This window comes from Triturus cristatus, chromosome 4_2 (assembly GCF_964204655.1).
Source record: "Triturus cristatus chromosome 4_2, aTriCri1.1, whole genome shotgun sequence".
Classification (NCBI taxonomy): Eukaryota; Metazoa; Chordata; class Amphibia; order Caudata; family Salamandridae; genus Triturus; species Triturus cristatus.
The window spans coordinates 213629375-213653831 of NC_140586.1; the positions used below are offsets into that span (position 1 = coordinate 213629375).

The 24457-nt window shown below is 46.6% G+C and overlaps 1 protein-coding gene across 10 annotated transcripts in view; it reads right to left on the reverse strand.

The window, feature by feature from the left end:
- Positions 1-3354: 3354 nt before the first annotated feature.
- TNRC6B (trinucleotide repeat containing adaptor 6B) overlaps positions 3355-24457 on the reverse strand; it is a 1192955-nt gene continuing 1171852 nt past the window's right edge. For all 10 annotated transcript variants that reach the window (XM_085601248.1, XM_085601251.1, XM_085601245.1 and 7 more), the window contains one exon: positions 3355-15035. In XM_085601248.1, coding sequence (XP_085457374.1) covers positions 14663-15035 — 373 coding nt within the window. In that variant the 3' untranslated portion in view covers positions 3355-14662. The remainder of the gene's footprint in view (positions 15036-24457) is intronic.

Genomic DNA, 24457 nt, shown 5'->3' on the forward strand with positions numbered 1-24457 from the left:
TCTTTCCATGAGCCGAAGGCCCAATGGCGCAGTTGGGCCCGACGGCCCTCGACGAGCACCGGAATCGAAAAGTGCAGGTTGTTCGAGACGCGTGTAGAAGGGAGTCTCGATCGAAAACAATGCCGACGGTACGGATCAGGGAATCCACGTCGAAGAGAGATCGGTAACTTAACAGAGTGGGACCGACATATACATCCGAGCCCGATGGCGGAAAAAAACAATCTGAAGATGGAGCCGATGCCCATGCGCACTATGCTCCAGAGGAGGAGTCATCTACCATACAAAGACTCTTCCAGGACAACAACAAAGTGTAATCATCCGGGCCCACCATCAGATGGAGATCTATGCACTAGTGTGCGATTGCAGCCCATATGCCTGGACACATGTTTACAAACAATAGATAAAATATAGATCACATACTCAGGTCTTGTTTTGGATCTAGAAGGGAGTATACCATTTTTATTTTCCTTAAGTGCAACAATTTCTATGATATCCTTCTGCAGCAATTTTTGAACTGTAGGATTCACCTACAATTATTTTTTGTAGGGTAGCTGTCTCTTTATTCTGTTTAATATCCACTTGTTTCCTATTCCAGTTGTTTAAGAAGTCCTTTATAATTCCCCCCAACAGAAGAGTGTGCGGGGGGAGGGGTGTCAGTCCAGAAACAGGCATGAGTCATTTGGATGAATTCTGGAGTTGCGTCCTCTTGGTTTTCCTCTGCCTCGGAAAAAGGTATTTGGCTGCTTCTCTAACTGCCACTGGGTGGAGTACGAGAACGGTCTACCTGCAGTTTGCCCTAAGGCCTGCATATTATAGGCTGGCCTTCCATGGCCTCTCCAGTCAGATGCGATTCCGCTTATAATAGAAACTCTGTAGAATCCCTATAGTATTAGTTGTCTCGTTTATCTTCAGAGTTTGATCTACTCCTGTGCTAAAGAGGTAGCCTCATGTGAGTGGGTATCACCACACTGAGATGTGCAGACACAGTCTTCTAAGGGCTGCACTATTTAGAGAGTTGTCTGCTTGCTGTGTCCAAGTGACAACTTTAGGTGAGAGTTGTCAATGTTCTTGCCTTCAACAGTAGTTTTGTCTCTTTTGATACTCCCCCAGAAAGTGTGATCCAAGGTCCTCTATGACCTCCCTATGCTGGTATGGATTACAGCTGGTCACTCAATCTTCCGACCCACTGCCTCCAAGCTCTTACTCTGTCAGTGGCCGGTGACATTGCTCTTTCTCACTGAGGAGACAGCGAGTCTGCCTCAACATGTCCCTCAATACATTTTAGGTCCTTTTAAGATGCCTTTTACTTTTCCTCTCTATATGAGGGGTCATTGCCTTAGATGTTGCTGGTTTTGTGAACACTTCTCTCCTTTTCTGGATTAAGTTTGGTGACAAGGGGAGGAACTGATTTCTATTGTAGATGGGGCTCAGTGTTTTCCTAGGAGAAAACAGGTGTCTTTCTACTAATTCCATTTCCATCACACAAGCAAATTTAACTGTGGAGAATCTGCTTCATTATCTTCAGTCAGTATCGCTTCCTCGTGTGTGTAAGCCCATTTACTCCAAATCACGTTGAGTGCAAGTGTATTCTCTTACCCCATCTCTATGTCCTGGTGCATTTCTCGTTCCTTTTTCTTGATCCTCAAAAACCTTACCATCCCTCAGTAGAGACCTTGTTTTCAAAGGCTTCCTTTTCCCCCCATCAAGTCTGCTATCTCAATTGCCACTTCTTCCTCTCTATGTCAATGATATCAGAAGTTTTCCTGTCCACATGGGACTTTTCTTTCGAGGGTGCTTATCTTTTCTTCTACATTCACAGTTTGTCATCCTAAGAAGCCGTAGTGACTTCTTTTGGCAAACCCTTACCGATTCTCTTATCTTGCCCGGTAGGATAGGAAGACTGTAGCTCCTCTGACTGTAGAATTTTTCAGAGCTGAGGGCTTGATTTTTACGGGACTCTGGTTTCACTCGAACATGTGTGCTTTGTCATCTTAGGTAGTAGCTTGGATCACATTTCCAACTGCTCCAAGGGTTTTCTAGTATGGGTCACTGTAGGCTTCACATTGCTTATTTTTTTACTGGATTCCCTTACCCCTGGTGTAATTTTCTCAAGGTCTCTGTTCCCCCTAAACCTCCTCAATGTTGACAGAGAAACCCATTGACAGAGCACCTCTACTGTTTTACTGACTCCAAGACCCATGCAATGTCGGCAGCCGCCTAATGGTCCAAGAAACTCTTCTCAATGGACTAAATGAGCATGCAGAACAATCCTGCTACTAGTGTTTTTTTGGCAGGCAGAACATACATATCAGATCCTCGTCATTTGGGTCCACTTCCAATGGCAGTTTGAGCAAAATGTATAGAGCGTGTTTATAGTATGTGTATTGAAGAACCTTCGGGATTCCACATTATCATTCTCCAACTAAGCTGAATCCTACCCAATAAAGCCCCCGACATCCCAATCCAACATCAATTTCCGCCACTCACTTGACTGCTTTGAAGTTCTCCCAAAGTCTTTTAATGATTTTTACAAATTCTCGCTCGATACACCTCTGCACCCAAGGGGTGAAAAAGATAATCTAAGATGGTGGGCGCACACACAGGGGCATTGTGAGATTACGGTTGATGTCATACTACGTCGCTACCTAGTTCAACGCCAACTCACAATACAAATGTTTTACAATAAAAACACTTCCTAACCCAACCACTAGAAGGCGGATTTCTGCTAAGCATGTGAATCTAGAAGACATTTTATGCTGCAAAAATGTGATTATCAAGAATATTCCTGCATAAGGAATTTGCTCAGCATGAGCTAAGCGAGGATGTGAGCACAGCACCAACACAAAGCTATGTATTTTTACTTATGAAGCAGTTTCCATTTTCCTCACTTTGTGGCAGCATACCCGCAGCCTGAGATGAGTAAAGCGGATGTCCATATGAATATCTTATACCAATGACAAACTCAGGGGGGGCCCTTGGACATCACTAAGAGCTACAAACTATCAGGCTTTACTCTTTTCCTGGTTAGTAAATCACTGCAAAAATATCCTCCTAAGCCAGTTGTAATTATTTTTACGCTCTTTTCCTTAGTTTGTAATCAAGGAAGAGAGAGTGTTGTGTGAACAAAAGATTTAAGTCATGGGGACTCTGCACTGTTCATTATGAGGTAATTAGTTATAGGGTGGTGTATCTTAGAGTAGTCTTTAGTGCGATCATCACAGTACATGTGCTCAAACAGAGAGACACTGAAGTTCCAGGGAGATTGTAAAGGGAAGTACTTCACACAACTGTTATCTTTAGTCTCTGTAAATAAAGTAAAAGAAAAAGCAAAAAATAAGACAGGAGACCACAAGATCAAATGCTTTAGCAGCCAAACACTTTTTTTTATAAGTCTTTGTTTTTCCAGAAACCAAAAAAATATTTCTTTTCATGTATTAATATTGTAAGCAACTGTCGGACATAATACATGTGAGTCTTTTTTCTAAAGCAAGGGGGAAAACAAACAAAATAGATAAGCTGTTAAAGCCATTCTCCATCTCTCCCCTCCTTTCAAAAACATTGCTCTTTTGAAAATCTATGCTATTACACCATCTGTCAAAGGCATTTTTCCAACTGTTTTATTTTGTAGATGTTGGCAGAAAAGTCGACAAACGCCAGCCAGTGAGGAGGTGGGGGACCAAGGGAGAACAGAAAATGAACAAATATTTTTTATAATCCTTTCAATTAAAATCCAGCATAAAGGAGGAATAATACAACAATACAGTACCTGGATGGCAACATCCTCAATAGTCCCATTCCAACCCCCTCCTGAAAGTAAACCACACATAAAGCTTATTTGTACATTCGGCAAGAATAAAAATATTAGTGACCCAGTGATTGTTGGATGTTGCCGCTGTCTCTCGCTTTAAGTACCGCAAATACTCAAAACAATCAATGATAACAGGCAAGGGGATGTTAGACAATGTCACTGCCAACTTGAGGGTAAGCAGGCAGCTGCACTGTAGTTTAGAATTGCAGCCTGAGATGAATGCATGGTTGATATGGCAGAAGGAGGGGCCAAGACAAATACAGGCTCAGTGGGAGGAAAACTGGGGTTTGGGCTCTGGGGAAGGCAAATGCACAGAAGGGGGGCAGTGAGCAGAAAAGTGAGAAAGATGATGTTGCATAGCTGCAGTGGGCATCGGTTTGTGGCAGTAACAGGAATTTGGCAGGCCCGGCAAGGCTCCAGGTCATCCTAATCTGTGGGTGGGCCGAGAAGTCCTTGGAATGAAGTATAGCATTTCTGATCTTGAGACCTCTGGGTGTGCCCCACATCTGCCCCTGCGTCCATGCCCCCCAAACACAAAAGATCTCATCAGTGAATAGTCAATGAACATTTCACAAGTTTTACCCATAGTAATGGCAATTGTCACACTTATCTACACCCCCCAATCCCTTGTATTGGCTGGGCCAGCAGGCTCCTCTACCCAGTGAATGCAGGTTGTCAAGTACATCAGTCACCATCTCTTGTGCCCACACATATACCAGTTTATCACAAAGCCAACCTATCACTTCATATATAGGCAGAGATACAGGAGAGCAAGTTTGGCGAATGAGTTATGTATTCAAACTTCAACATTACTTTGTCATAACATTTCCCCTCACCAACGTGTTACAGCATGTTTCCCAGATTGGTAGTTTGCTGACAGTCATTATCTGCTCAAAGGCAGAAAGCTTTCTACATTGCCACCATTTCTTTATGAAACATTGCCAGCTAGAAATAAAAGCATGTCCTCAAGTTCCCTGTGGAAGGTGAGGAACAAGAAAGCCTCTCAGTAAACTAGAGGAAACCAGGTGATCGTGGTCTAACTACTGCCAATAGTGGTAGGCCTGCGAAAAGATGGCAGGAGAGGAATCTGACACATATCGAACTCTCACCCTGAAGGGGGTAAAGATCGACCAGTCATGTGTCAGGCCACTATACACTAACAACCTACACTTACTTTGTAAACATTATCGTTCATCTCGCTCATAACAACAAATTATCTATTGTGGCTGCTCCACCTCCCCCATCCTCTCCCATAGCCCTCCTGTGGAAACAGCTGAGTTGTGTGGAAGCTACACCGTTCAAGTAACAATGATTTTTGAGGGAAAATGCATATGCCAATACCTTTTAGGGCTAGAATGTGGGGAAGCATAAGTGAATTGGTGAGTGAAGATAAGTCCACTCTCCCCCCTAATTCTGCTCCCAAAAAGCAAAGACTTGTAAAATCTTCCTTAAAGTAAATACTGTGTTAAAGAAAGCTGTAACACATGCCTTCTGACATCAAATGCACATATAACTTCAAGCATAGTGACCACAGAGTTGCTAAATCTCCATCCTCATCCTAGTCAGACACTAGCATGTATGCTGCATCCCATAAGAAGGCACAAGGAGTCTGGGCCAATATGTGTACTGCATGGAAATTGCAACAGCACAGAGGCTGGGATGTTAGATGAGGAGTGGATCTTATCCAGGGTCTTCAGTAATGGGTTTTATCCATCAGCAAAGACTGTGCTTTCTTTCACTACTTAAGGCCAGTCAGGCTGTGTCTGAGATACAGCTAACTCCCATTAGCACTATCACTATTTCACTTGATTACCTGACTTACAAATTCACCCACCCCTGTTTTCTGTAGCAGCCTTCACAAGCAGGCTTTCTATCCACAAGAAAAGAGCAAAAACAGTGATGGACACTTTGACCAGGCGGAAATAAAAGTGAGAACTGACCAGGAATACCAGTATGCAAGCACAGCCTGAACGCCACTAGGTAGAAATTGTGCCTTTTCCAAGTATGTTTGAGTAGGGGTTGATTGCCGACACACCAACTTTTACCTAGAGTCATTTGGAAAGTTAGAGAGCATTTTTGTGAACTAGGACGAGGGGACATTGTGAAAACACTTTTCCAGACACCCACTTTGGTGCCACAGAACAAATCTGAGCAAGCTAACTGGACGAGGTTATTGTGGGGTAGACAGAGTTGCTAAGAGCAAGGAACCGGATTCATCAAAAAGGCAGGGAGATCCGATGGTTTAGATTGTAACTGTTGAAGGAAGTCGCATTGCTTAAAATGAGACACTACACAAGCCTGAATTCACCAATAAGCCACAACACCTCTCAAAATGGCAAGAAAGTAATGACAGGCAGGAAAAAAAAGTTTGTTGGTTTGAGAAAAAGAAGTGTCTAGTGAAGTCTTCAGGTCTGAGAGAAAAGTATTTCACAAAACAGCTGCACTGCATTAACAGAATTATGGCTTCGAACCTCCAGTAGCCCTACCCTTCCACATCGACTGTAGACGAGACATAATGGGTACCAGGAGTTGGGGGAACATGCTAGTTTTAAACAGTTTGCTAACAAAGCACAGGAAAGTGGAGGGAATTCCTGAGCGGGGGAGGAACAGAAATCCACCTGGCTGTGCCCTTTTAATACACTAATCATAATAAATAATACCCGTGCTTAAACACGAAGGCAGGCTGCATGAACACAATGTAGCACACACGTTGCATCAGTAATAGTTGCATGTTTACTTGACGAATACAGCACTTGTAGGAAAAGGGCTTTTCATAGTGTAATGAGCCCCGGCCCTACAAACCTTACTCACTAACACTCGTGACTTCAGATGGGAAGAGGAGCTTTACAGAAAGGAGGGACTTTGATTTGGCTGTATGATGTGGACCAAGAACAGAGAAGAAAACTGGCCAGTGGATCCACAGTCAGTAATGCTGTGGAGGTTATGTAAGTGTGGCTACACAAAAGAACCTGCAAATGTAGAAGTTCCCGAGTGCAGCATTACTTGCAAACAATGTTTACCTTGACAGGTTTCCTACAAAGCATTTGAATGCACAAGTAAATCCCTCTATGAGCTTGAGAAACTGACTGCTAATAAGCAACTACCTCAGATATCAGTCACAAGTCTGCAAATTGAATAAGTTGTTCACAATGTCTTTCTCATATGCCTAAAGTCAATTCCTTCACTATACTAGAGTTCCCCCTCAAACCCACACACATACACACCCAACTATCATTTTTGTGTGGGGTCCAATTCACTCTACCACCCTTTTGACATTCTATGGCTTGACAACTACACATCACCACAGAGATGGAGTGTAAGCAGATGAGGACAACTTTTTGCATTTGGTTTGCTGTGCACCTCCCTCTCGATCCAACCCCCTACCCACCCTGGCTTCGCTTCAGAAAGCCTGGATGAGCTCTCCCAACTAACGCTGAAAGAGCCTAGGAAAAGTGGACACTGAAACAGGCAGAATGTTGTTTCCTGGGCTTTAAGGAAATCTGGTGCAGTCTCCTCTTTGTGGAAGGTAGAGGAAGATATATATATATATATATATATATATATATATATATACACACACACACACACAGAACGCCAGTAGTGGAGACTAAAAAACATAAGTTCCACTTGCTTCTTTCGCCTTTTATCTGCAATCACAATCCTACTACAGCTAAATGTTGAAACATGGTGAGACAGATGTTTTACTGACTGAAGACTTTTTGCATTATTTCCTCTCCTCTCCCTCCCACAGTAAAGTGGCTACCAGTTGATCTACCTAACTCAAGTTAACTCAGTTGGTTGCAAATCAAAAATTCAGCAACGCCCAGAAGGAAAATCTCTTTATAGCTAAAAGGCCAAGGGAGTGTCCTTAAAAAACATAAAAACACATGAGCTCTGTGTAGGAGACTGCTTTGATAAACCTATTTCCACTCCTTGAACGTTCCCTCAGTTTGCAGAGCACTCAATGTATACACAATTATTAAGAACACTTTCATTGGGTTAACAGTCATGAAAGATTTGCTTAATTGTGGAAATGAATGCATGTTACGATTGAGGGGTTATTGGGGAATGTTATGATACAACAAATTAAAGGTTTGCCCTCTGGTAGTGTCAAAAAAATGTAAGCAGTTTAAGGCCGTATCTGTGCATTATTGCACATACGTATTCCTAACACAACCTAAAGTACACCTGCTGGAGGCCTAGCCGTCTTCTACCAAACTTCTCTTAGGTAATGGACTGGCTTTTTATTTTTGGTACAACAGGGATAGCCTCCCTCTGTTTGAAAGACACTCAGGCTTGTCCAGTCACAGGTTGTGGTCTTAGTATACACACTGCAAATGTACAGACACCAGAGAGGAATTTGAGTTTTTGTATATTTTCCGAGATTTCAAACACTTGCGCAGATTTAAAAGCACCTACCATAAACACAGATAATGAAAAACAAAGTCTAAATAAAATGTCATGACTGACGCATACAACACATTCATCATGAAAAGTACATGAACATGTGCTACTGGCTTTACTACACCAGGTACCTGGTAAAACAATGTTAAGAAAATTGACTAAACAAGTGCTCTCGTCCCCTCCAGTTATATCCACCATCTCCAATATTCCTGTGCACTGGGTTATGTTGCAACTTTGCTATGTATTCATTTCACAGTGGTGCCGACAGTTCTTTCCTACAGAGTAAAAGCAGTAACACAGGCACTTAAATCTACATCAAGTGCCTGTATGGGGTGGGGGGCTCTGTCCTGCAGAGCAGACCTGTCCCACCTTCTGACACCAGAGGGCAGCTCACGGTATCACTGCCCACAACAGAAGCCACAAGACCCGTTGCAGGTGCAGCTACTCTACAGAGAGAGACCATAGCAACTGCCGCTAACAGAAGAATCAAGATGCAGCATTTGCTGCTGTATCTACTCCTCACTGGGCTCTATGCTGTATCACACACATTTATAGGCACACTAATACCAACAGACTCTTCTAGGGCAAAATTATTTAAAGTAAATTAACACCTGCATCAACCTGTACACACCACTAGCTTCACATCTGCAGCTAGATGTAAACATGGAGTTGGTCAACAAATATCAGGGAAGACCAGTTCCTTTCAAGTGTGACTCTTTGAACAAAGCTCTATTGTGGAATTTCCGTCTCGGAGGCAAGGGAAGAAATAATGCGTCAATGGGTTCTGGAGCTCAAAGGCAGTCTTGGTAAAAACAAACCTCTGTTCATGCAGCAATGCATCAAACGGACACTATGACAACAGCACTGACGATCAATACACAACTCTTTGCAGCACTAAAATGACAATAAAGTAGCCTGGTGAATGCCTTCCAGAGGCACATACGTCTAAAGTGGCAAGGTTTTAAGTTTTGCGCTGAAAGTGCATCTTTTATACTTTAAGAAACCAGAACTCATTGTCAACTGCAGGTAGCCTAAAAGACACCAATCTTGGTCAGCCTTCCAAACAAACAACTGTAGTATTGACCCCTGAGGCAATGGAATGAGAGATGCCAACTCCCCCAACCAGAGTTCAGCTAACTCCACTGTAAATCTGAGTTCGTTCTGCATCTCAATCACCTTCACCCCTCCGGGGAAAAATAGATAGATTTTTGGAAATCTAACCCCAAATAGGAAAAACAATGAACAGACCCTAACAAAGCTCAGACGTTGTCAGTCGAATTGAAATCCAGCACGGAAGCAACTCTTACTCAACGGAGGAAAACATTAATATGATCCCAGATGAAAACTGAAAATACATCTCTGGCAGATACCAAAACATTGTTCAGGGGAAGAAGCAAAAGGTTTTAGGCACAGAAATTCTGATACACAAACCTTTAAAGACCAGATTAATTTTCTACATATCTGAGAATGGCAAATCCCACCTTTAGCAGAAAAGGATTGGCTTCTGGGGCTAAGGTTCAACCTGTAAAGAACCTTAACACTGGCGAGTACCGGAGCTTAGACCACCTGTTTAGCTATACACATCTCCTCGCAAAGGTGAAACTGCAGACAGAGCCTTTGAAAAGTAGCATCAGTTAGATGCAAAAGACAAACTAATCACCAGTACCTGTTTTTACCCAGCTAATACAAGAACTGTGGGCACTGGCTACGCCACCATGGTGCGGAAATGGGTTGCAGTGATTGGATAATGACAAATCAGGCTCCCGGGGAAGGTGCTGCAAGGCTGGCAATTGGTTGTTTTTCCCAATAATCCAATGCAGCTGAGGCAGAGTAAGTTACAGGTCAAGATTAGAAGGGCTATTGGAAGACCTTTTGCCAGATAGCCTCTCTGAAATGCAGGTAACACTAGGAACAGTGTGGAAAATCTCTCACAAGCTCAGATGGCAGTGCACAGGATGGTTAGCTACCCTGTTAGCAAGCTAAGGAGAGGGTGAGGGCCACGATTTAGCAGTGGGTGCAAGGTTTCCACATAAAGGGCACTAAGAACATTCTGGAAGACAGAGTAAAGTAGAATTGGATGTTTAAATTCTTTAAGGCCAATTTTTTGTGGGCAAGGTAATGACAGTAGAATGGATGCACATGAGAGAATGAGAAGCTCCATACCAAACACATACATATTCCAGCAGACATCAATTTGCAATATCTAGCAAGGTAGTATATGTAGACAAATAGAAGCCCAGAACCTTAGCAACCTGTATGGGGCAATGTATGAGCGTGCTACTTCAGACATTCACCGTCGCCTCAGCCAGGAAACGCTAGCCGAGGTGCCCAAGCAAACAAGACTGAATTTATTATGCGAGCACACCAGACTTCTTAGTGATTAATGTCCCACAGACATCAAAGCGATATGATCTGCAATAGGCATGCTCACGCAGAGACAAAGGGGGATGCTACAGCAGATGCAGTGTTGAGATGTAGATGTATGTACCTGAAACCCCAAGTATGTGTCGATCACAGCGAAATTATCATCTATTGCATTCTGTTCTGTACCAGCCAAGGGTGCTCAAAAGGTATCCTTACTTCGCTTGATGATTTAGTCCCTCAAACATAACATTGGGACTAGAGATGGGTGTTCATTTTTTGACTCAATAATCTATTCGGTGCTCTTAAATATGCACCAATTATGCCCATCTTACATCCAATATAGGCTGAGAGACCAAAAGGACAGCGGACAACATTGTTAGTCATTGCATCGGGAGCAGACATGTGGCACCACAATATCAGGGTCGAACATTTGCAATTGGGATTTCATATTGCATCGGCATGGCAAGATACCCCGGCATCAATAACACAAAATCAGGAAAAATTAAGCTGTAAGAAAAGGGGTCAATGGCTTAAGTGGGCTGGATAAAGAAACAGCATAAACAAATGGTGACGACTTGAAATGATGGGTATGTGGAGGACCTGAAAAATTAACCAGCAGCACAGAGGTCTGGTAGTGTGCTCCCAACCTTTAACACACAAAGCCTGAAAAGAGCTGCCATCCTCAGAATGTCTTACACAGTTAGTTTCCAATACCTACTCAGCAAAGGAGCAAGCAAGACCTACTTGGCTTACCAGCATTTGCACCTGCCACTTTTTTTTAGAGAACGGAACAGACGGATTCCATCATTACAAGCTCATGAGCTAGCGTTAGTATGGCAAAGCAGTTATATGCCACAAAGGGAGTTTCTTTTATTCTGGCAAGAACCATTCAAAAAGGCACAGGAATAGTGTGTGTGTCTGCCAGTCGCTAGGAGGTAGTAAAAGGATAAGACAACATCACCAAAACAAATTCAAACATTTCCTAAATACAAGGGTATTGGATAGAAGAAGGCGACTGAGAACCATTCGGAGTTCAGATGCTTTCCATAATAAATATACCACACTGGATTGCTATGCCCTCCCAACATGACTCACTATGACACTAGCAAACCACCCCCGTCCTTCAACCAGAACATACACTCCTACAGCAAGAATACACAAAAAAGCAGACTGTTACCTGGTGTGATGCAGATTGGTCCCTTCCAATGGAGCAGACCAAAGTGAGTTCCAATATGCAGTTACTTGGTCTTGCAAGTCCACGCAGGAAGACTGATTAGAGAAGCCTGACAGGACATTTGAGAAAGAGGGGAAGGAGAGCAATAAAAATACACAGGAGTCTTGGGTTTAAGGGACATGTGGGGATGGAGTGGTGCTTAATTGCTTCAGGGTCCAAATTCCCATTCCCTACTCAACCACTACCATTTAAGTAAAGCTGGGCATCCAGCAATGATAAAAGTGGTTGAATGTAGAAGCTCTGAGGTATGCCTTCCAACCTTACTAGGCACTCGGATCATTCAAAGCCTGGAAGCCAATGTGGTACTGTGGCAGGATGGCTACCCAATGTGCTCCGGTGAATTGCCTGATCCTCTGTCACCACAATCAAGTTCATGGGTTGGAGGAGCCCTATTTGGAAAGTTCAAGTCACTGGCTCCCCAGTTGGTCAGGCTCAAGTCACCGTTCGGCTCTATCTCTTCCTCACCAATGCGCAATCAATATTAAAATATATATCTGTATGATTAGCAAACACAGGCATACGGATTGCCACAAGCTGCCTGACTTGCCAAGAGGAAATAACACTACGCGATACCAACAATTCGTTTTAAATACAGGACAAGAACAAAACAAAAAAAAATTATATTTCTATTTTTTTGTCTTTTCTTTAAAAGCAAGTACAGGTAATTTAAAAAAGGTGCAACACTTAAAAGGGAAAACTTTGCTCGTTAAAAACTAAGCAGAAATTTGTGGTTGGCAGGGAACATAGAGATAGGCAGAGATTATAACAGACACAAATACAAATGAAATTAAAAACCCCTTGCACATGAAACGTAAGACGCCCTGAAGTATGCACTATTTCTTTTTTAAAGAACATTAAGTAAACGTTTTCTTAAGCCCCACCTTAGCGCCTAGCCCTCATTGGTGAAGGCTCAGTTACGGTGACAAGCACCTAGACCTGGCACAGGCAATGCTCTTCTGAAAGGACAGAACTTATGAACACTCTTCCCCGTCCCATCCAGTGTCCCCAAAACTGGTTTCATGGTTACAAACTGAAAGATGACAAGCTGGCATTGTCAATTTCATGGACAATTTGGAAAATTACAACATAACATCGCCTAAGGAGTAGTTTTGCGATGATCACCGCAGTCAAAGGGGAAGGGTGTACAGTGTATGCACCCTAAAGGGGAGAGGCCTCTTAAATAGCAGGCACTGAATTTAAGATGGAAGCATGGTGTTGTGAGTTCTTGCTAGACACCCATTTAAGGGCTTTGTTCAGAGCACTCAGACTGGCAGTCATTAGTACAAAAGTATGTGCGGTCTGAGTGCACGAAAATCGCCAGCTGACGACACACTGACCAAAGTCAGATGTAAATTGTTTTCAAACTCCACCTTTTATTTTGGAAGAGGGGACACTTGTGGACGAGCCAATACACATCTAGAGGCCCGTCTGAAACACCGGCTCATGTTTCTTTTGTCCCTGTAATCTCACGTGCATTGTGGGACCCCTTCAACCTTGCTCGATTTAAAGAGCACATGATAAAAATGGTGCAAACCCTTTTATACAGTGCGTCTGTCAATCATGTTTGTTAATGCATCCTTGCATACTTGCAAATAGATGGCATAGACACAAATAGGGAGTCCATTCAAGAGGAAAAAAAGAGACTTAGAAAGCTGGAAGTGCCTTCCAGGGGGAGCCGCACACTGACCATGTACACAACAAAAAATACACACTAATGCAACAACGTTAAGTCAGGGCACCAAAACTTGAAATATATTACCAAGTATTCTTCACAGTGGAAGAGAAAGTTTCGAGCCACAGCCGGTATATACCTTCTGCCGAACCGTGGAACCAAGTTGTGCATCAATAATTACTTTAACAAAAGAAAAGAAATAGCGTTTATAACGCAACAGACTTATTATCAACCACCTCCTGTAAAACATATGGTGCAGAGGGGCTTGAATCAAGGCGGAGATTTAGGGATTCATGCCAGCTTGTACACCATCAGCGTCGCAGAGCCATAATGAACGAGAGGCATGTAAGTGCACGCAAACGCCTCCACCCGTGCAAGACTACACGCCTTGCACATGCAACCAGGCAGTTCCATATGCCGGGACTAATCACTCACACCAATAAAAAACCCTCTCGTGTGTTTTTAAAGTGAGGTCTTGGTAGATGTCCTTTACACACGCACACACACAACCCCCCCACCCCCTCCCTTACAAACGACAAATATTGGTGAATACCTGCTCGCAGCGCCCCAAGTATGGAGACAAATCACTCACTCACACACTCAGACACACACCCAGTGCAACCAAAGTTAAAAAGCTATTTCGTCTTGTCAGAATATATGTTTCTTAGCAACAACTTCAGTATAACATGAAAAAAGTGAAAAACTAGAAACTAATTTTTTTTGTCTTTTTCCCCCTGTGTCTTTTTTCCCTCCCTCACTCCCGCCCACCACCCACTCCTGTTTTTCAGAATTTCAAATGATGCGCGCTCATGCTTCACATTGTCCTATTAGGCCATAGCTTTTGCACAATTCAAGTATTTCTAGAGTGATATGGTTTTTTAATGTTTGTTTTTGTCTTTTTTTTGGTTTCCCAATTTTAAAAAAGACAAAAAATGTTTATAAATGCAGGGAGGCAAACGGTATGTTCTGAAATCCACGACATGGAGCAAACCCACCTCTGAACGGTCACTCAATCTGGCTCCAAATTCTCTCTTTTTGTTTTTTTAAGTCTTTTTTTTTAAAAAAAAAAAGAAAAGAAAATGGTGTTTATTGCAAGTTGAGGAGGGGGTGAAGGTTAAGTTAGTGCTGCAGCTGCTGCTCCAAAAAAGGTCACACGAGGTCAGAGTTGAAGGTTCAAAGTTCAGATTGAGTCTGACCCCCCTCCTAGGAGGTCGCCAGGTAGTAAGGGAGCCGGGCTGCCCATCCGATGGGGATCCTCCACACTAGAGACACCCCATAGGCTAGAGGGCCCCCAGAGTGATGCACTAGCAAGGTCGGCCCCTCCACCACCACCACCACCGCTCCACTGTCCAAGCCCCGTTGATCCGCCAAAGAGATTGAGGGTGGGTCCGACCGGGTCGGCCTGGTTCTGTCCAGTCTCCAGGGACTGCCAACCGGCATTGGGGTTAGTCTGAGTGGCAGCTGGCGTAGCAGGCTGGGATTGTGCAAGGAAGCGGCTAACTTCGTCATCTGTAGCAAACTCTGCCAGAATGGTGGTATTCCCCAAAACGCACCTGAAGAAAGAAAAAAAAAAACGACAAGTTAGGTATTGCTTGAGGCTTTTAATTCATGTCCACTCCAGGCAATTTTTCCATTCAAGGATGTTTGGACGAGGGATGATGTGTCAACGAGACAAAAGAAATGACTGCCTGTTACAATAGTTTTATACCTTCACTATTGCAAATTCTAATGAAGTGCATAGTTTTGCTACCGAATGGCTGAGTTTGGATTTTTTTAAATATAAAAACTTGAAAAATAGACTTAGATCATACATGTTTGTAATGGCCATGACATTGACCTGAAATCCACAAAGCCCCAGACACCATCTTGAAATTGTATTCTTCCATGAAATTGTATTCATTTAGAGAGGTCAAGGACTTTAACGAGCACTGTGCCCCTTCTTTGCTGATCTTCAATTTCACTGAAGGTGAGGTTGGGTGCATTTGACATCACATTTTTTATTCGAAGAAAAAGGGAACACAGAGAAAAAAAATATTACAGATAAAGAAAGAGTGCCACCTTTAATAAAACTGTTTTAAGTGAATTCAATATTCAATAATACACAATCACCATCAGATCAAGATGAACAGTTAGAAGAATGTATCCAACAGGAGAAGACAATTCAATTGGCCATTTCCTAGCAACTTAAATACACGAGCTAATAGAAGGAGCAGCAATGGCTAAATAATGCTCATTTAAAATATACATTTCAAAGGGTCTCTAACCCTTAAAAATTGCATCGTACCTAAAGTGCTCTTTTTGCGAGTAATACTTTCACATTCAAAATAGTAGTTAACCAAGCTTCACCGTTTATCAAAATATGGGGGAGTGGATGAATCCAATCTGGGTAGATTCATAATCGAGCAATCACAATTGAGACAGATTTGTACCAATGAATAAGGAATACTACTAACTGTCCACAACAAACTTTTAGCATTTGGTAATACTGACCTAAAAATCGTCTGGTTTCCTACAATTAATCATATGCCAATCATCAGTATTATGAAGGTTTTACAAAAAAAAAAAAAAAATGGTTGAGGCTTTACAAAGACCACCGCTGCTCATGCCCCTATCACCAAAATCAATTATTCCATGTCACAGTAGGTGCACGTGGACTGAGGAAGCAGTCATTACACCACACACTTAAATGAGAACAACTCAAATGATATGCATATTTGGCCCAGCACACTGTCTTTGTATCAAAGCCTTGTGCTAATAGTGTCTTATACAGTGCAAATATAACAAGCATTTGCAATGCAATAGGTCTCGCAATGACATTATTTTGAGCTATTGACATTGTAAATGGCAATGTCTTTAAAAAAACTTAAAAGGCATTGTTTTTTACAATACCAAAAGCAACACCTATTGCAGTGCATAGCGCGGTGTCCGTGAAGACTTCGCCGCGCTTATTAAAGTAAAAAAAAAAAAAAGTGTGTGTTGGGGGGCAGAGAGCATTATCATAGCTACTAGGTCTCGCTTTTGGGACCTTATAAGTTTTTAGTTATGCAGCACAAGATCTTTGGTGCAACAACATCAACTGTAGCATGGCTAAACACTTATAAGGTCCCAAAGGCGAGACCTATTGGCTATGCCAATGCTTGTTATACCTTGAAACTAATTTAAAAAATGCTTACGTTTATACCTAAACCCTTACAGAAATCAGTAGTTAGCTCTCTGGTGTGGTCTAGAATGGACTATGCGAATGGCCTGTACCTAAATGCCCATCAGGACGGGTTAAACAAATTGCAGACACTACAGAATAGGGCAGCAAGGACCCTTCAAAAAGCTACACTGGCTTTCTGTGAGACAGAGTGCTTTTTAAGGCTCTCTGCATTGTCTACAAGGCCTTGCATAACCAAGGTTCTGAATTCTTTAAGAACCTTAGCTGGTATTCACCCTCTAGATCCTTAATATCCGCTTCTGCCAAAATAGTATCCATACCCATGTACAGGCGAGCCACCTGGGGAAGTAGAGTCTTTGTCGTGGGTGCCTCTAAAGCCTGGAATAAACTTAATTTTTCCATCAAATCGATACCAAATATGCTGGCTTTCAGGAAATCACTAAAAACCTGGCTCAGGTCATGCCAACAATCTCTTCGGGGTATCTCTCATATGGTGTTTCAGCTAGCACCATGACACCCATGGGCATTCAAGCGCTTAAAAAAACTTCTTAACATAACTTTACCACTGCTGACCTGTGCTAAAGTCCTACGGTCAACAAAAACAAATTCAGCTAAATAAAAGGGGAGAAGGCAAAAAGTTTGGGGGTGGGGGGAAGACCACCCAAAGGCTAACAAATCTAACGTAAACATGCATTAAAGAACAAGTTACTTACCTTCGGTAACGATGTATCTGTAAGAAACATTAGTTAGTTAGATTCCTCACCTTAGAATATCCCCAGGCGTCAGACTGGATCCGGAAGATTTTTCGTTAGCAATACCCCTTGCGCGTCGCTAGGCGTCATCTGCGGCTCCGCGTCCATCGTCGGCGTCGTGCGCCGGGATGACGTCGTCGGAGTACTTAGACGCCGCCCTCGCGCGCTGACGTCAGTTCTTGTACATAGCCTTCCGCGCCAGGAACGCAGAGCCATGCAAAGACCGACACTGGTGCCAAAAATAAAATCTAGGGGCCTGAAAAGGATAACCTTAACCCTAGATGTCAGTTCGCAGAACGGGGAGGATGGGTGGGTCGGTGAGGAATCTAACTAACTAATGTTTCTTACAGATACATCGTTACCGAAGGTAAGTAACTTGTTCATCTGAAAGAAACACGTTAGTTAGATTCCTCACCTTAGAATAGATACCCAAGCAATACCATCCCCGGTGGTGGGTCTGCGAACCAAGATCACACCAGAAAGTCCTGGAGGACAGAACGGCCAAAGAAGCCATCCCTCCGGACTTGGCTGTCAAGGCAATAATGCCTGGCAAACGTGTGTAGCGAAGCCCACGTCGCCGCCTGACAGATGTCCTGCAAAGGGACTCCCCGTCCCAAGGCAGTAGTAGCCGCCGTGGCCCGAGTAGAATGGGCGCGCAGCCCAGCAGGAGGGTCCTTTTTAGCCAAGGAATAGCAAATTTTTATACACAAAACGACCCACCGAGAGATGGTCCGTTTGTGCACAGCTTTCCCCTTCTTAGCGCCCACGTACCCAACAAAAAGCTGGTCGTCCACCCGGAACTGTTTTGTGCGGTCCAGATAAAAGGAGAGCGCACGTTTTGGGTCCAGACGGTGGAGCCTCTCTTCCTCTTTGGAAGGATGCGGAGGCGGAAAGAAGGTGGGCAAGGTGACAGACTGCCCAAGGTGAAATGGAGTCACCGCTTTAGGAAGAAAGGAGGGACGAGGCCGAAGGACAACCTTGTCCGGATGAACAGACAGAAAAGGAGGCTTTGAAGATAAAGCCTGGAGCTCACTCACCCGTCTAGCCGAGGTGATGGCTACCAGAAAAGCAGTCTTAAGAGTCAGAAGACGAAGAGGGCAATTGTGAAGAGGCTCGAAGGGAGCGCACATCAAGAATGTCAAGACCAGATTCAAGTCCCACTGAGGCATTACAAAAGGGACCGGAGGGAACGTGTGTGTAATGCCTTTGAGAAAGCGTGTAACCACAGGGGACTTGAAAAGAGAAGGCTGATCAGGAAGCCGCAAGAAGGCGGAGATGGCAGCAAGATAACCTTTCAGGGTGCCCAGGGCAGAGCCCTGCCGGGCCAGAGAAAGAAGAAAGAGGAGAACCTCAGAAAGAGGGGCGGAAAGGGGATCCACAGCCTTTGCTGTGCACCATGCCACAAATTTGTTCCACCGGCAGGCGTATACCGACTTTGTGGAGGGACGCCTGGCTGCCAGAATGATATCAGACTTCAGGAGGCAAGTCAAATGGCATCAACTGCCGCCGCTCAATCTCCACGCATGGAGGTGGAGGCTGGACAGGTTCGGGTGGAGGACCGTCCCCTGCTGCTGCGACAGAAGATCCTCCCGAAGGGGCAGACGAATCGGGGGATCGGTCAACATACTGAGTAGCTCGGGATACCAGTATCTTCGTGCCCAATCCGGAGCCACCAAGATGACTTGGGCCCGGTCGTGCCTGATCTTCTTCAGCACTCTGGGCAGAAGTGGTATAGGCGGAAAGGCGTACAACAGACCGCAACTCCACTCGTGACGAAAAGCGTCGCCGAGCGAGTGCCGCCTTGGAAATTCCAACGCGCAGAACTGCTGACATTGCGCGTTCTCTTCGGTGGCGAATAGATCTAACCAAGGCTCTCCCCACTGCTGAAAGAGACCTTGCGCCACTTCGGAGGTCAGACGCCATTCGTGATCCATCATGCACCGGCGGCTGAGTACGTCTGCTCTGGCGTTCAGAGAGCCCGCCAGATGTTGAACCACCAGGGTGACGCCCTGGTGTTCCAGCCATGTCCAGAGGCGCAGAGCCTCCTGACAAAGGGTCCACGACCCCACCCCGCCCTGTTTGTTGCAATACCACATGGCGGTGGTGTTGTCCGTGAACACCTGCACAACACTTCCCCTGACAGAGGGAAGGAAGGCTTTCAGTGCAAGCCGGATCGCTCTCAACTCCAACAGGTTGATGTGGAGACGAGACTCCGCCGGAGACCAGAGGCCTCTGATCTCCGCCTCTCCCATATGGCCACCCCATCCCAGGAGGGACGCATCCGTCACGACGACATGCTCCGGTTGGGGAAGGGAGAGGCTCTTGCCCTTGACCCACTCGCGGTCCGTGAGCCACCACTGCAACTGTTGTGCAGTGCCCTCCGAGATCAAGACATGGTCGGACAGGTTGCCGTGATGCTGGGCCCACTGAAACTTCAGGTCCCACTGCAGAGCCCGCATGCGCCGCCTGGCGTGATGCACTAGTAGGATGCAGGAGGCCATCAGCCCCAGAAGCCGCAACACTAGCCTGACCAAAACCCGGGATAGAGGCCGAAAGATGGGAATCAGGGCCTGTATATCCTGGACCCGCTGTTCCGGTGGATGGACCCGGAACTGCGCCGAATCGAGAACTGCTCCGATGAAGAGGAGCTTCTGAGAGGGACTCAGGTGTGACTTCGGCACGTTGATGGAAAACCCCAGCAAATGCAGGAGATCCGCCGTAGTCTGGAGGTGGGAGATGACTGCCTGGGGCGAGCCCGCCTTCAACAACCAGTCGTCGAGATAGGGGAAGACTGGAACCCCTGATCTGCGCAGATGAGCTGCGACCACCGCCATCACTTTCGTGAACACCCGAGGGGCACTGGTGAGGCCGAAGGGGAGCACGGTAAACTGAAAGTGCTCTTGGCCCACCGTGAACCGCAGGTAACGCCGGTGGGCCGGCAGGACGGGGATATGGAAATATGCGTCCTGCAAGTCCAACGCTACCATCCAGTCTCCAGGGTCTAGGGCAGCTAAAACCTGAGCCAACGTTAGCATCTTGAACCTTTCCTTTCGGAGGAAGGCATTGAAATTCCGGAGGTCCAAGATAGGGCGTAGGCCCCCCTTGCCCTTCTTGGGAACCAGAAAGTAGTGGGAATAACAACCACGACCTACTTCTGGACTCGGAACGCGCTCGACGGCCCCCTTGGCCAAGAGAGCCGAAACTTCCTCGCGGAGAAGATTCAAATGATCCCCCGAGATACGGTGGTGCTGCGGTGGCATGGCTGGAGGGGTCGTCTCGAAGGGGAGGGAGTAGCCCCTTCGGACGATTTGCAGCACCCACCTGTCCGATGTTATGGACCGCCAGTGGAGCAGGTGATGGCGAACTCTGCCGCCCACTGGCGTGGTATGGGCCTGAAAGCTCGGACTAGGAGGGCTTGGAGGCGGATGCTGCCGGGGTGGAGGTGGGCTGCAACCACGTCCGCGACCGCGCGCAGGTTGGTTCTGCGGCTGGTGGCTTTGCGGACGCGAGGAGGCGCCCCTTCCTTGGCCACGAAAGGGGCGAAAAGCGGAGGTGTGCGCCCGCGGAGCCGAGAGGCCCAAGGACTTGGCCGTAGCCCGGGAGTCCTTGAAGCGGTTCAGCGCACTGTCCGCCTTCTCACCAAACAGGCGAGTGCCATCAAAGGGCATGTCCATGAGGGTGGACTGGACATCCCCGGAAAATGACGTGGACCGCATCCAGGCGTGGCGGCGGAGCGCCACCGTGGTGGAAATCGCCCGACCCAGCGAGTCCGTGGTGTCAAGCCCACAGCGTATGGCGTGCCGTGCTGCATCCCTCCCATCGGCCAAAGCCTGGGTAAGGCGTGTCCGGGCCTCCTCCGGACACAGGGGCAGCACGTCCTCCACCGTATCCCACAGAGAATGGGAATAACGGTCCAAGAGACAGGCGGTGTTCAAAGACCGCAGGCCCAAACTAAGGGACGAGAACAGTTTCTTGCCAAACTGCTCGAGTCTCTTGGAATCCCGGTCCGGCGGAGCGGTCGGGAAGGAGGATTGGGAGGTAGAGGCCTGGATAACCAGACTCTCGGGGGTGGGGTGTTGGGACAGGAAACTGGGGTCGCCCGGAGCAGGGCGGTGGCGCCTGGCGACGTTCCTATCCACAGGAGGAACTGTGGAGGGCTTGGACCAGGTGCCCTGCAGAACGTCAGTGAGGGCCTCATTGAACGGCAGCAGAGGCTCAGTGGAGCTTGCTGCGGATTGAAGCACCTCAGTGAGGATGTTAGTCCTCACAGCCACGGCTGGCAGCTCGAGCCCAAGGGCTGTGGCTGCCTTGCGCAGCACCACAGAAAATGCTGCACCCTCCTCCGAAGCCACAGTCGGAGGAGAAGTGAATCCAGTGTCTGGCGAGGTGTCCAGCCCACTGGCCTCCCCCAGTTCATCTGCCCAGTCCTGTGAAAGCTGTGACTGAACAGCCATAGGGTCCTCGAACCCCTCCCAGTCGCCCCCGTCTTCCGATTCCTGATAGACAGGAGGAATGATCGGACCCGGACTGTAGAGATGATAGGTCTCAAGCGGCGCCGGCCGCGGCGTCGGTCGACGCCGTTGCGGCGTCGGGTCCGGAATAGGGCTAAACTGGGGTTGGACGCCGTCCGGAGTCGGCGCCGAAGGCGTCGGCGGCGCCGGAGGCGAAGGCGTCAGTGGTTCATTCGCCGGCGCCGGTGGAGGAGTGATTAGGTTAACCGGCGTCGACGGGGGCCCAGGCATGGGCCCCGCGGGGACCTGCGGCGTCGAGACCGGAGTCGTCGACGGCGCCGCCGGCAGGCAAGGTCGCCCAGTCGAGCCCGCGGGGCCCGAAGGCGCACCAGCGGGCGTCGACGGCGGGGCCAGTCTCCTCATGGCCGAGAGGTAGGCACTGATCTCCGCCGATGTCGCGTTAGTCCCAGGGACCGGAGGGTGTGGGGACGAACGCGGCGCGGGGGTGGAACCACCCTGACCCTCGGCCGAGTCGCGCGACCGTCGAGGGGAGTCCGAAGAGCGATGTCGCCTCTTGGACTTCTTAGAATGTTTGGACTTACCCGACGACTTGGAGCCGGACGATCGGTGGTGGCGTCGGCTAGGGCTCCGCGAGCGATCCTTGGACCTCCTCCTGGACCGGGATCGCGCACGACGCGGAGCCGAGTGGCGAAGCTCGAGAAGCTTGCGGGACCGCTCCCGCCTAGCCTTCGAAGTCAGGGCCTGGCAATCGGAGCACGACTCCGCGTCGTGGTCGGGGCCTAAACAGTAAAGGCACCGGCGGTGGTGATCGGTCACCGACATCAGTCGATGGCAATCTTCGCAAGCCTTGAACCCAGGCATCCTACCGGCACCAGATGTCGACAGACAAGGATCAAAAATGATCAAAAAAGATCAAAAAAGATTTAGTCAAAAAAGACTAAAAGGGGTAGCTCTCCCGGATCTGCGCTTACTGGCGCGGAAAAAAGAAGAACTGACGTCAGCGCGCGAGGGCGGCGTCTAAGTACTCCGACGACGTCATCCCGGCGCACGACGCCGACGACGGACGCGGAGCCGCAGACGACGCCTAGCGACGCGCAAGGGGTATTGCTGACGAAAAATCTTCCGGATCCAGTCTGACGCCTGGGGATATTCTAAGGTGAGGAATCTAACTAACGTGTTTCTTTCAGATTTAATTAAACAGTTTATTGACCCAGTATGCTTCAACAGGTACCATGAGAGGAAATGAAAATCTATCTAGAACCGACAGGTGGATTTTCTCCTGTGAGGCACTAAGCCCTCCAAAGGGCCCTCACCTATTGCTGCGTAGTACCACTCACTTCATGCTGAGTGCGCTGTGATGGGATATTGAAAGGATGACCGCGTTTCTGCTTATGGATCCCCCCCGTTGCATTCCATGTATACAATTGTATATTTCCCCTTTATAAATGTGTACACCAGTTGTTCATTTAGGTGCACTAGTGTGAGTTATAATACAAATATAATGGGCAACAGAATGCATATGCTAATTCTTGCATTCCACATCATTAACCACAAGGACTAGCCTTTTTCATAATAACTGTCATTTGTTCACTGCCAAAACATTCCATGTTTTAAGTGGCGTTTGTCCTTGGTTTATTAGAAGTAGAGTAAAGAAAAAGACTGTCACCATCGCGAAATACTCAAGCATTTCCCCCCCCAATCCTACTGCTCAGGCATCAGTGTCAGCTTTGTAACTCACGCCTGATGTGAGAAGTTGGCCCGATATATGATGTCACTAATTCTAGTGTGCACCCTGTATCAGTCCAAACAACCCTTATGGTGATTGGTTGTAAAGTCAACCTTATAGACCAGCTATCCTAGTGGTAGCATGGACAAGAGCAGTCTTAGGCTAAACTCTGAATGGCATGTGAAGCCAGCTGTTATACCATATGTAATCCCTTGAATACCAAATGAAAGGACACCACAACAGATATATATAAAAATAGAATCTATTTATTCTAGTCAAACCCTCAGCACTCTTTATGAGATTCGAGGTAAGTACAACAGTCTTATTTAAGCATACATTAAGTCACACAGGTAAGTAATACAGTTAGGCCCTAGGGGCCACGCAAACCATATACTAAGTAAGTGGTATAAGGACCACTGTCACGAACACAGGATAGGCCTAGGCCATCGCTGGGGCTACACCATACTACCAACAGTTAGGAAGTGGGAGGCCCACGGGATTCTGGTGCAGAGTGGAAACACTCACGCGTAATGCGTAAAAGTCGATGGAATCATTAGCAGTTAGAAATAAGCAGTTTTAGGACACTTCTGGTATAGCTAGAAAGTCAAGACTCGGAAACTAGACCCTAGGATAGTCAATACCCTTGGGAGCACCGAAGTACCCAAGTTACCTAGCCCACGGGCTGCGGGTGCATAGGTGTGAACTTGCGTCGGGTTTCGTCGTGGACTTCTATGGATGCCTGAAGGAAAGTTGCTGACAGGCAGTCATTGAAGAGTGTCCGGTGGATCCCAAGGTGGGGATCAAGAAGGAAGGAACCTGCAAGCAGAAGGGACAGAGTCTAGGTCACCAGCCAGAAGCCGGGAAG